This window comes from Octopus bimaculoides, chromosome 14 (genome assembly GCF_046866305.1).
Source record: "Octopus bimaculoides isolate indiv1 chromosome 14, ASM4686630v1, whole genome shotgun sequence".
Taxonomy (NCBI): Eukaryota; Metazoa; Mollusca; class Cephalopoda; order Octopoda; family Octopodidae; genus Octopus; species Octopus bimaculoides.
Window position 1 is genome coordinate 889,435 of NC_142941.1, and position 13,843 is coordinate 903,277.

A 13,843-nucleotide genomic window follows, 5' to 3' on the forward strand; every position below is an offset into this window, starting at 1 on the left:
CTCTCCAAAACCACCATCCTCACAGGCACCCATCATCATCCCTATCATATCACCAACTCCTTTACCTGCACTTCTAGCAACATCATTTACTGCATCTCCTGCTCTTTCTGCCCTTCTCTGTACATCGGTCAAACGGGACACTGCTTGGCTGACCGGTTTACACAGCTCCTCCAAGATATCAGACTCAGCAATGACACTTCTACTGGTCATTCACTACAACACCTGTCTGTGTTCAAATTGTCTTTGCACAGGAGCCATCCATACTCCTGCCTTTGCTGTGAACAGGAGTTAATCTTCTCTCTTCGCTCCTTTGTGCCATATGGACTCAACTCCCCCCTCCTCTCTTCATTGATACCACCACCCCCTCAACCTACACATCCCACCACTACCCCCACACCCCTGTTCACACATCCCAACCCCCACCACTCCACACACATCAGAACTGACAACTTCTCAGCACCCACACCACACACCCATGCAATTTCATTACCTGTTCATGTAAAGTTTCTCTCTTTTGGGTTATTATTTCCAAAGATACCAACACAGCAATAATACAAAAATATTATAATATTGTGTCTTGGTGATAACTGATTTTTATCTAAAATCTTAATCATGTAAAGAAGCTTTTGAGATTTAGTTTTGAACAGGACTATGCTATCAAAGAGTCAAAGGCAGGGCTTTGGTTTTGCTTGTGAAACAGAGAAACTATTTCCAAAATCAATGGACAGCAGCAAATGTAGAAGATATTGTTTCCTTCATCCTGGTGTAATGTTATGCAAGAAAGATACAGAACGGTGCACCAGCATGACCGCAGCCACTTGGCTGAAACACATAAATAAATAAATAAATATGCATTTCAACCACATATCAATTGAAGTTTAGAAAGTGTGAATACACAGTTTCCAGTATAATATAGATACAATTCTATTCATGTTAAAATTTACAAATTCAGCATGACACTAATTTTTGTTTACAAAATTTAATTTTTTTTCATAAATTCAACATAGAACATATTGTTCAAAAATTTGACTTTAAAATAGACAGATCACTGCAATGATGTACCATCAACACCCTAATCTACAAACAGGTCAACCTACCGTTGTCCTGTCAACTCCCTGTTACATAAACCCTGTTATATAAATGTATCACAGAAATATTGTCCTGTCAACTCCCTATTATATACACCAGTCACAGAAATTTTGTCCAGTCAACTCCCTATTATATAAACTTCTCACAGATATGTTATCCTCTCAACTCCCTACTATATAAACTTGGCACAGAAACGTTGCCCTCTTATCTCCCTATTGTAAAAGCTGATCACAGAAATGTTGTCCTCTCAACTCTCCATTATATAAAGTGGTCACAGAAGTGTTGTCAGCTCCCTAACCTCTGACCTGCTTATAGCAATGTTGTCCTCTTGAATGTCATACTAGTTTGAATTAAATACTGAAAAAGTCCTCTTAAAGTTTAATTATGTGTCAGAAAGTTGAACATAAATTTGTTTCCATATACAAGTCAGAATAATTTTCTTCTTAGCCATTCCTGATTGAATTTCATGGTTCTCCACTTTTCAATTTACAATAAGTTCATAATGAACATTTTTGTTTTGAATATTTTGAAAATGTGGTAAAGTAATGACAGTGTTGTAGGATTTAATATCAGCAGATTGTATCCAGGCCCGTTTCCAAATCAAGTGAACCCAATACATCTGTTTCAGTATTATTAGAGTAATACATCACACGCACACACAAACATCTCTAAGTCTCTCCCTGGGACTCAACAATTTTATTCAATAATTCAAAGCAACCAATTACGAATCATTCACTCAAAAGGTGATTATAAATCTTATTCCAGAAATTGTCAAGTTGCAAGAAAGAGGAGGAAAAAAATCGCTAAAATCCCCAGAGATGTGATTAAACATTTTGATTTCAAATAACAAATGAGTAGCATTAAGCAAAAGAAATATATTAGTTTCAAATTTTCACTCAACAATTTCAGGTGAGGGTTAAATCAATTACATCGACCCCAGTGTCCAGCTGGTACTTATTTTATTGACCCCGAAAGGATGAAAGGTAAAATTGTCCTTGGCAGCATTTGAACTCAGAACATAAAGACAGACAAAATGCTGCTGAGTATTTTGCCCAGCGTGCTAATGATTCTGCCAACTCGCCACCCTAAGCAGGAATTATATATTAATCAGAAAGCATTCTCGTTGAACAAAATTAAATCTATGACAATAATATGAAAAATTGTTTGGTTTATTGAAATCATTATCGGAATCGGAATTTTCACTTTTTTCTGGTCTCCAAAATATTACAAAATGTTCTGAGATCTAAACTAGGTTGATAGCATTCAGGCTCTACTCAAGCTAAACACTCCTCAACTACCTTGAACATTATTACAACAATACCAAAATGTGACAGTTGTCTTCCAAATTGAATGGATCTTTGTTATTTAGTGAAGTAGAAGTGTGAAATAATTACAGGATTAATGAGAGAGAAAATATAATGAAATGATGCCAGCTGTCAGCAAATGGAAAACTAAGAAAACACAATAGAAAAGAAATTCAGTTTCTGTTCTATGTAACTTATATGATCTGGGCTAAAGAGAGACCAAGTTTTGAAAATAAACAGAAAATGCAGAGGACAGAAGTAATATGAATTTGATGTCAAGTGATTATTGCAGAGGGCAGTTGGTGTTTTGGAATTGTGGGTACAATGGAAAGGAATGAATGGTCAAGAAATGGCAGTGTAACACATAGAAGATGAATTTAAGGAGTAATGAGTATAAACTGAGAATCTATTGTCTGTTGGTTCTACTCCAATGTATGAAGTCGATTCATGAGGAGTTTGAGAAGGAGAGTGTCTCCAGAGAAAATCTAGAAAACATTCTTCATACGTGTAAACAACAGAATTTGTTTAACCTTACAAACAGACGCCGCGTAGCAAGTGTGCAAATGTATAAAGTGTTCAAAGTGAGAAATGACTCTGATTCAGCTCCAGAGGACTGAGAATAGCATGTGAGATGTGGACAGAGGTCAGCATGTAGTCAGTGTGTGTGTTTATTGTATATACTGTGTATATATACTGCGTATATACATGTGTGTGTACATACACACAAGCACTTTGTGTGTGTTTATAGATGTATAGAGTGTGCTATGTATAAAGAAAAGAAAACAAGAAGGAGATGACAAGTTGAGACATCTTTCAAGGGTAATCTCTAAGAAAAAGGAAGACATATGAGATGAGGGGGAAACAATATGTTAACAATGTCCAATAAAACAATCTATGAAGGAAAAACTTCTCAGTTGTTCACATTTGTTATTAAAGAACTCTCAAGTCTGGTTGTATTGAGGAGCAACACAGGGAAACATTTGAGAGTTCGAAAAGGAAGAATGTGATTTGGGATGTTCACATTTTAAATAATTTCCATAAGATATGCAAAGTTTTTACACCAATGAAATACGATCTCAACATAATTTGAGATACCTAGAATTATCTCATCTAGAGATAACTTAAAAACACTTGCTTATCTCCATAACTTTTTAAGTATGACTTCTATTTCCATTTAAATAAAATTTAGAAATGATGGCAAAGGGAACTAATCAATCTCTAGAGAACTGGCTGTTAATTACACCTGATATTTCACTGTTACAGACTGAACAAACTAAACAAGATTCACAGCAAACACTGAAGCATTGCAAAACTGAAATATACCAACATCTTTTTTGTAATCAATACTGTCACTTTTATGTAAAATTAAATAAAAATTTCTTTCAAAATGTTCACTGACACCAGCTGGAGGCTTAATAAACTACACAACTTCAAACACGTTAATGAGACAAATTATTTAATTAGATAACAAAGAAATGCTCTGAAGAATTTCATGGTATTTGTTATGTGTATGAGAAACGCAAGAAAGAAGTCGAGCAAATACATCGCAGAATGAACGAGAACATTAGATAAGAGAAGAAATATTTAACACAACATAAAGTATGATCTGTGTGTACAAAAACAAAAGAAATGTGTAAGTTGTAAAGAGAAGACTGTGAACCGGTTTCAACAGAAAGGGGACAAACTGATAGAGTTATGGAAAATAAGTTTGAATTTTTAAAAAATAGTTTACGGAATACATTTAATGTTTACCTTTTGTAACTGTTTTGTTAATGTGTAAACCAAGTGGTCATCTGTAGAGAGTATATTTTGATGATGATGATCATAATAATAATAATAATAAGAAGAAGAAGAAGATAGCTGGAGTGGTCAGTTATTCATACCGTTCAGGTCTACTGTCTCAACAGTACGATAGACAACTGTGCAGTGACAGGCCAGCTAGACAACACAATTGTTCAGCTCTTCATCATTTAGTCCAAAAAAACATGTCTGAGAAAAGATCAACTTTCTTCCATCCCTACAAGCCTTTGTCCAGTGGTCAGTTAGAGGAGTAAAATTAAACAAAATATTTAACCGCTTAAACAACCAAGCAATTGCATGATATATAAAATGGCGTCAGCAGAATTTGGGTGTAAATAGTAGGAGCTTAAACAGCTTAAGCTTTCACTTGTTCATGTTGTGCATGCCTCATCTTTCTCACTGTTCAATTACATAAGACAAATATTGGAAAACTAATTTGTTATTAATAACCAATAAGAATTTTGTACAAAATCAGAATTTTGTACAAAATAAAGTATTTAAGTATCTTTATACATTTTGCTGTCTACAACAGTGTTAGATGTATATGTGTACACATTTCTGCACGTGTGCAGATGAAAAAAGAATGATACTGCATCGGCTTTTGTATTGGTGTATGCATATGTGCAGAAGCGCATGTGCACATTTATGATTACACAAGGTGTGAGAATAATTTAAAAACCAACAAAAGTTACATTTTTTTTTTTTATTTCAATTTTCTATTTGTAAAAAGCAGTAGATGCAGTGAGAAGGGTGGGTGTGGGGGGGTCATTCAATTCGTAGACAATTTGTAAATTCCTTTTGACAGAAGAAGTGTCAGGGTAAATTAAAATGAGAGAAAGATCATGTTGACCAAAGGCCCACTTTGGCCATTTAACAATCCCCATTTTCCCAAAAGAATCAGTAAGAAAGCCATGAGAAACGAGCAAAGTAACAGTGACTACACATGGACAGCGTGAGCAAAGCAGAGATCTCATAGAGAAAAATCTAACACACACACACACACACACACACAAAAGCCAACAAAGCAGAGAAAGCAGGCTGCAGCAAACAGTGTTTTCTATTTTCCCTGCGCCTCTTCATAATACAACTCTCTTGCTTCTCTCACACCATACCCAGGAATATGAAGTACATAGCAGTACCCTGAATAACAATGTGTGGGGTGGTGACGGGCAGATAGTTGTGTGTTGGTGTGAGAAGGAAATGACAAACACATCTAAAGAAGGAACAAGGACTAAGAGGAAAAAAATCTGCCCGAAATCAATTGTTATTGTTTTCCTTTCTTTTTCCTACGTGTGCATTTCCTTCAAATTCACAAACCCTCTTTCTCTCTCACAATGCAAAGTAGTTAGTGCTGCCACCCATCACTGGTGCAGACATCATTTCTCCTCTCCTGTGCTGGACCACCCCACACTCGCTTCTCCCTACAAGCATCTGTGTTGTGCACTTGCTCAGCCTCAATATTAGTCATATGACCCACACACGATACTTAAACTAGGCCAACCACCTGGTTTCTAGAAGTTGTATGTTGCAAAACAAAGCAATTCTTTAAGAAATAGACTGTAAATAAATTCTATTTCACACAGTCCAAATGAGTGTAGACTTGCAATCACAATTTGAATCACTGAAACTTGCTTTTCTATGAAAAGCACACAGGTGACAACATCCTGTTTCTCTCTTCCAGTCTATACACATAAAAGTGTCTGTGTGTGTGTGTGTGTGTATATATATATGCACACACAAAATCAGTAGCCATCTAGGAACTGTCACATTGCAGTTTTCTACAACATGCATGCACAAGGTAACTGACTGACTGGTATGTGTGTGTGTCTTCTATTTTTTAATTCCACTGAGGAGGGAGCCGATTTCCAACAAAGATACAAGGCTCCATCTTTGGGATGTAGTTAACACAGATAAATTCACATTTGGAACTTGAGAAAAGTTTGTCTGTCTGTCTGTATGTAGCTGTCATTCAGAGTGTGGTTGTCTACAGGGAGACAATGATATAATGAAGTTATAGGGAGTCATAAAGCAAATTTCAAGAAGAAGTCAATGTCAATTTAATACTATTACAAAGACATCTACTCAAAGTTAACTTTTCCGAAGTATTGTTTCACATTAAATTAATATTTTAAATTAGCCACAACTTTATATCTCACAGAATTACATTAACTAATTAACCTTAAGAAATATAACTGAATCAAACATAAATGACAGGGGAACGGAGAATTGTTTTTAAATTTTTAGCAAGAGTAACTTCAAAAGATAATAGTATATAATGATAAGAATAGCAGAGATTGTAGCAGAACCAAGATAAGTGAAATGGCTGGATGCTGTTAAAATAGATACATATTGAGGGAGAAATAGGTTAATGAGGTGCTGTGTGATATTTAGACAGAGAGGTAGTATGATAATATAGAGAGGTACAATGTGATATGTAGAGAAATATACTATATTATAAAGGAACCAAATTAGAGGTGAACAGCGAATTAGGTTTGAAGGAATGTTTTAAAAGATAATTAAGTGAAGATAAAAGTGGAATAACAAAACAGATCGCTGACAAAGAAGAAATACTGAACAAGTCAGGCCACTCTAATCTAAATAATCTGGTTTAATAGAGAGGGCTGTGAGTTGAGCAATATTTCATAGTAAAGAAGTTGCACTCATTGTTTTAATTTCAGCAAACAAACAAAAAATAAGATTTACTATTGTCATGTTCTTTTACAATATTAACTCAACATCAAAACTAAAGAAGGAACCTCTATATGGTTGCTAGAAAAGCAGCCAAATCTCACTCAATTTACACCTAACTATCTTAAAAGGGGACTTTGATGCAAAAGTGAGCGGCTACACACACACACATACATAATTGAATGTCTATGTTATATATGGCACATCCACTCCCATATGACAGACTGGTTATGTAAAAGTGGATGTCTGTCTGTAAAGTCAGTTAAGTAAAAGTAAATATATAAACATACAGAAAGTTAAGTTACTAATGCAGTAAGTTGGAATTCATAGCTAAGATAAAGAATGGATGGTGAGAGAGAGAGAGAGAGAAAGAAAGAGAAAATGGAGAGGGAGATGGCTGAGAAAAAGTAAAGCGAGTGTGTGTGTGTGTGTGTGTGGGCAGGCACAGGCGCGCGCTTCTTATAATATTAAACAGCCAACTATCAATAGTAACATCTATGTTAGAAGTAAAAGACAGTAAAGCTGGTAGAGACATGTACCAGCAAAACTGGTGTTGACCTGTCCAACGACTACTACTACTACTACTACTACTACTACTACTAGTACTACTACCACCACCACTACCAATACCACTACTACTACCACTATTACTGCAACTGCTGCTGCTAATATTACTACTACTACTACTACTACTACTACTGGCACCAGCACAAGGGAAGCAAGACATGCGCTGTAGATGCAAGTTAACTGGAAACCCAATCCCCAAACCCAACTGTAAACTGCAATATCTCATTGAAATAAGTTAGTAACAAGTAAATGAGAAATAGGATAGGGTATAGAATACTGTGTGCAGTTGAAAAGTAACATGTGTACATACTACAGACAAACAGAATAAGCCAATGCTGTGTGTGAAACACATAAGAGAATGGCTGTATGCAATGTGCGCGCGCACATGCACGCACGCATGCACACACACGCACACAAACACACACATATTGGGATCAGCTCCTTGTTGAAGAAAGCTGCTATGACTGCCAGTTTATAGCAATGCAAGAGAACGGTGCAGTTAGCTCCTTATTTAATTTTCTTATTAAAAACTAACAAGTCACTAATATATACTTACATACATTCTATTTTTATATATATATATATATATATATATATATATATATATATATATATATATATATAAGAGAGAGAGAGAGAGAGAGAGAGAGGTGGAGGAGAGAAAGAGAGAGAAAATGAGGTGCGTGTAAGATTGAGGTTTGTTTTTAAATGCAGTATCTCTATTTTGCAAGAAATCAATGTATGGTATTCCACCCACTAAACCTAACTTGGGCTGAATATAGTCAATGTTTGCAGCCTACCATGTTTAAATGTTTGACTATATCGACAGGTTTGGTTACATAAGAACCCCCAATTCCGAGTAGCAATATTATTATCCTGTCATGACAGGAAAGAAACAACTCCTTACATTGACACAACGAAAACTAACAGAAATAACCAAGAAACCATAAGAAGCTGTTTACATCAGACTCTCTCTCTCTCTCTCTCTCTCTCTCTCTCTCTGCATGCACATGTGTGATAATTGTAATAAATTTGCTAATTAAAGGCTGAAGGTCAATGACTTCTATTTGAAGTGAAAGGTTAAACAAAATTACATTCAACTTAAGAGAAAAAGAAAACTTTTGAAGAAGCCAAAGTATTTTTGTTAGAAGCAGGGAAACTAAAGAATTGTCACACTGAACAGAGTAATCCTTTGATTAGTTGTTTAACTGGAATAAATTACGGCTAATATTTAATTAACTAACATGATAAATTCAATCAAATTGGTTTTTGATATAAATTCAAAGATGCTGAAATTTTTAATTTTCCAAATTGTAAAATACATTAAATTAAAAATCAAAAACTAGTTAGAATAATTAAAATTAATGAAAGAAGGTGACTGCTATAAAACTAGATCAATCAGCAATGCTATATAGACGAAGGTAAAACTAATTATCATTAAAGTAGTATCACAGGCAATTATTTTTTTCACAAATATCTAAAGCAAAAGACAAACTTTTATCCAACCCTAAAATGTCAATGGTAGATGTTATAGATTGTTTCATTGGATTTGTGCAATAAATGTAGCAGATTCAGACATCAAACACACTAAATAGATAACAACAAAAAAAAAAAAGAAAATCTATATTGAAAGACGGAGTGTAGGGAGTGAGCTATAAACCATAGTTGCTACATTGGTTACACAATACTGGAAGGTGAACTGTTTTCTAATTAATTCTTTGACCAACACAGTATGCACAACACCACCTCTACAGGCATCTCTGACACTAAACACTGTCACTAAAATATCGCCATCATTACAAATGGTGTTTGAAATTTCAGTGAAGGTTTATTTTAAATAATAATACAGGTTTAAGTTAGAAATGTAGACAACTTTTGACATACACTTATTCCTTACTTGGCTACATCATTAACTATCACTAACAATGTAAGGAATATGATGATGGGTTTGAAGTTCGGAGATAATAAAATATTGCTGATTATCACTTTAGTAAAACAATAAAGTAAATTAGAAACAAATAGCATCAGTTAGTAAGACATAAAGTTCTAAAATGTATTATTTTAATGATAAAAACTGTTCTCCAGAGAGAAAAGATATAGTTATGAAAATATAAAAGGTAATTTTAATCTAGCTAATGATTAGCACTTGTTTCGTGTAGAGTATAATAACAAGAACAAAGAAGTCTGGTGTGAGTAATTTACAGTAAAAACATAACAATAGTGTAGTTGGCTATGATACGAAAACACACACACACACACACACATGAATGTGATGTTGAAATGATGTGTTGTTAGAGGAGACAAACAGGAGGATTGACAACAATTGTTTCAAATATAGACACAAAGCCCAAAATTTGGGGAATGGGGTTAGTCGATTACAGCACACACACACACACACACACACACACACACACACACACACACACACACCCCGGTGCTTGACTGGTACTTTATATTATCAACCCTGAGAGGATGAAAGGTAAATAATCGAGGTTTTAGTACAAGGCCAGTACTTTTAAGAGAAGGGAGAGGTTACTTGGATTCATTGACCCTAGGACTTAACTGGTACTTTATTTTTATTGGACTCCAAAAGGATGAAAGGCAAAGTCAACTTCAGCAGAATTTGAACTCAGAACATAAGGACAGAAAAAATGTTGTGAAGCATTTCGCCCAGCATCCTAACCATTCTGCCAGCTCACCACCTTAATAATAATAATAATAATAATAATATTTAATAAGCTGCTGCTCTTCCCTCCAACTAAATAGCAAGAAAAAAAAGTTAAATAACATCTGTAACCATCCTACAGTATGTCTGACTGCATGTGTATGCACTCACAGAACATACAGGCTCAATCAGAAATAAGAGCAACTCCATAACGGGATCTCTGAGATCAGTTGGAGGGAGGTATCCCTAAACTGGAGACCTGATTTGAAAGCTAAAGCCCTCCAAGGGCCTGGTGATGCATTAACTCTACTGCACAAGTAAGCCATGATGGAATTTAAGACAGAAAGCAAAAAGGCAGGACCAATACCACAAGGTATCCTGACCAATGTTCAAACAATCCAACCCTAACTCAACCCTGGAGGAATGAAAAGCAAAGTTGACCTCAGAGGGATTTGAACTGTGAACACAAAGAGAAGCAGGAGGAATAAATAGAGCAAAGTATTTCATTCACTACTTCAACATCCCTGCCAATTTAGCTCTTATATTAATTAAGACTTCAAACATTTATTACTAAAGAACCCCAATTTATCACAGACTCTAAAATATAAATTGAAAGAGAATATGTAAAAGAATTTCTGAAACGTGTTGTTGTTGTTTAACCCGGGGTGAACTATTGTTGAAGAGAATCAAGAGAAAACAGCTTCCAGCTGTAACCACACCCTCTTTTAGTCAGACATATTACAGGACTACATTATCCAATGGACAGGTGTGAGATGAGGGATAGGAAATTGTTACGTCCAGCAAGTCAACAAACTCAGTTAACTTGGCTACTGAATCAATTATAGAGAAAATGTGAAATATTTCTCTAATAAGGAACAAAGGGGGAGAGATGACAAGCTAATTGATTTCAATTAATTAATTAAGGTATAGCAGACATAACCATATGACAGTTTGTCTCAGAAACACATGGAGTTGATCCCATTACATGGCTCCTCAGGCAAACAATTATAGTTTCAACCTGACCAATGAGTGCAATTTGGTAGATGGAAACTGTACAGACAACCATGTATGTGTGTGCATGCATTTATGCTTACTAGTAATTACATTCCGTCACATTAAAAGGTGACTTAGCCACTTGATAAATAGAGATTAATAAAGCTAGAGTTGATATGACTTTAAGGTAGAGCTCTAGCATGGCCACAGAATGAAAGAATAAATAAATATGAACAAATCAATGAAGAAGAGACATTCACATTTATCAGTTGTCACTCACAATACTTCCATTGGGGGAGAAATTTAATTAATTAGACAAACCTCTTTTGTTGTTGGATTATTTACATGTTTCACTCACTCATCACATCTCATCTCACTCATGCCCTGATACTCACTTTTCACATATACATACCAGTTAGTTTTATGTATTCCTGGCATTTTTCTTTGTTATATTTCTGTATTACCCAAGTGACAAACCCTTGTATACCCACTGACACACACAATGTATCCATATCTGTCAATAAGAAGGAATATTGGTGATATATTCCAATAAAGATAGCTATCCAGTGCACACATAACAGACCTGACACTGTTCTCTGAGAGAGAGAACTAAAGTCAGGCACTGTTTTAGAGGTTAGCTACCCAACAGGTGTGACTGTCTCACCTAAAGTTAGGGAAAGGAGAACGTCTCTGGTGAACTAATGCAGAACTTACAGCTCTTGTGTCCTAGCTGTAGGTACTCACTTTTACCTAATGTCATAGGTGCACTCAGTCATGTAACAATAGATTTGAATAGAAATGTGGAAATACTGAGGTTTTTCAAGAAAGAACAAAGCAAACTGATTCATATCCTCTTAATCCAATTCATGAGAGAAAATTTGTAGAATATTCCAAAGGTTCTTGATTTAAGTTTCCTGCGATGAAAATATACAATCATACGTGTGCATATGGGGCACCTACACATCCACACACACACACAAATCCCTGGAACTGTCTTGACTCCGACACTAAATCTGTCACCTCATTAGCATCCATCCACCTTGAATTCTACAAAGAAGAGCTTAAATAAAACTTAAAGCAAATACCCTATACACAGGAAGTTGGGTTAACCTACACAGCAATCCACATCATTCAATGTTCAATAATTCCAGTTTCCAGCCATAAAAATCTGAAACTGTGCTATGAAACATTGGGTATTAAATAAGCTTAACATTCTGGCTTCCCAATCAATGGTTTATCTAAAATATATTGATTCCGCATGAAACAAAAAATAGATTATGTCATAACAAAACTAAGATGTATCTCAGAAAACAGAGAATAGAATTGATATTATCAAGAAAAAAAATAAATAAATAAAATTAGTTTTAAAAAAATATCAAAATAAAATTACCAGAGAGAAATTTGAGAATATTAGGATAAAACAATTTGGAGGTGGGAATATGAAAAAAATCTAATGGTTATGGTTGTTAGTAAGGTCTAATTATGTGTTAGACATGATAAGAAGAAGGTTCACAGATGGATTTAGTTGGGTTGGTAGTAGAGAGGGGCTACAATGGATGAGGATATCAGGGTGAACTTACTTTTTGGGATCCATCTTCTTTTCATACTCACCACCCTGTAGGCATGGCACCAGCCCTTCGTCTGTCTGTGGGTGGTGAATCCTAACCATGAAATATACAAGATTTACTAAGTTAATATTTCACGCCATTATTTCTGCAACTATTTCAAACTTTATCGTATTATAGCTATTTATTATCAGAAGGTTCTCAAAGAGAAATAATATTTCAGCAATGAAATATCATTCCACCATCTTCTTTTGTTGAGTGTTGGGTAGGTGGGATCCCCTTACTAATAATACACCTTACTGTCACCATTTAGTCATGTCAAAATTTATGAATAAATTTATTGAAGTGTTGTTTATCATCCCTTCTTTTCACTGGATGTCAATCATATCTTAGGAAATGTGGCTCCCTCCCATAAAGATATCCTCTCACAGTAAAGGTAGAAAGTCATCCATTACAAAAATACTGAGACAAAAACAGAAGCAGCAGATGTGTTCCATCCTCTAATCAGTTCGTTTTAATATAACTAATTTGTTAATTATAAATTAGAATATTTTCTCTCAACCTTGTTAATCAGTTTATAATTTCTTTGTCCATAATTACTGACAAAATCTCAGTTTTTCATAACATTACGCAAGAGTTAGACATAGTTCCTTTAGAAGAGATTTATTCTTAACTGAAATTCTTCCAACTTACCATTTTCTACTACTTCAAACAAAAAATTGATTTAATAAAACAAAATCCCAAAAATATAGGACGAAGAGAAAAACCCGGGTTCTAATAACTGATGATTTGTTATTGTAGGGCTAAGTAACAATAAATAAATGGAAGAGCTGAACTAGTGCTTGGTATCTCAAAGGGAGATTACTGTTCCACATGCCTAAAAACCCACCCGCCAACCCATCCCACCACCACTTACTGCACTGTTGTAACGGCTATACTAAACAATTTATCAGGATGGGTCTTTCTAAAATTTGATCACATTTATGTCAGAAGAAGACTAGTCAGTTTTGTCGATTATCTTTTAAAATAAATAACAGTAATATGGTGGTACCCATGCAATAATAACCTAAAACATTGTGAACCTAGAAATAATTGCCCTTGTGTATGGTGAAGGACTTCAGAAGTATTTGCTTTGTTTGTCTAGTCTAGACCATGCTATCTTTATGTTGTTG

General features: G+C 34.9%; 1 protein-coding gene across 1 annotated transcript in view; it reads right to left on the reverse strand.

Annotated features, from left to right (window-relative positions):
* Positions 1–13,843, reverse strand: part of LOC106879341 (estrogen receptor) — a 110,887-nt gene that overhangs the window by 43,474 nt on the left and 53,570 nt on the right. The window contains exon 2 of the mRNA XM_089362120.1: positions 12,687–12,767. Within this exon, the coding sequence (XP_089218246.1) occupies positions 12,687–12,700 (14 nt within the window). The 5' untranslated portion in view covers positions 12,701–12,767. The remainder of the gene's footprint in view (positions 1–12,686; positions 12,768–13,843) is intronic.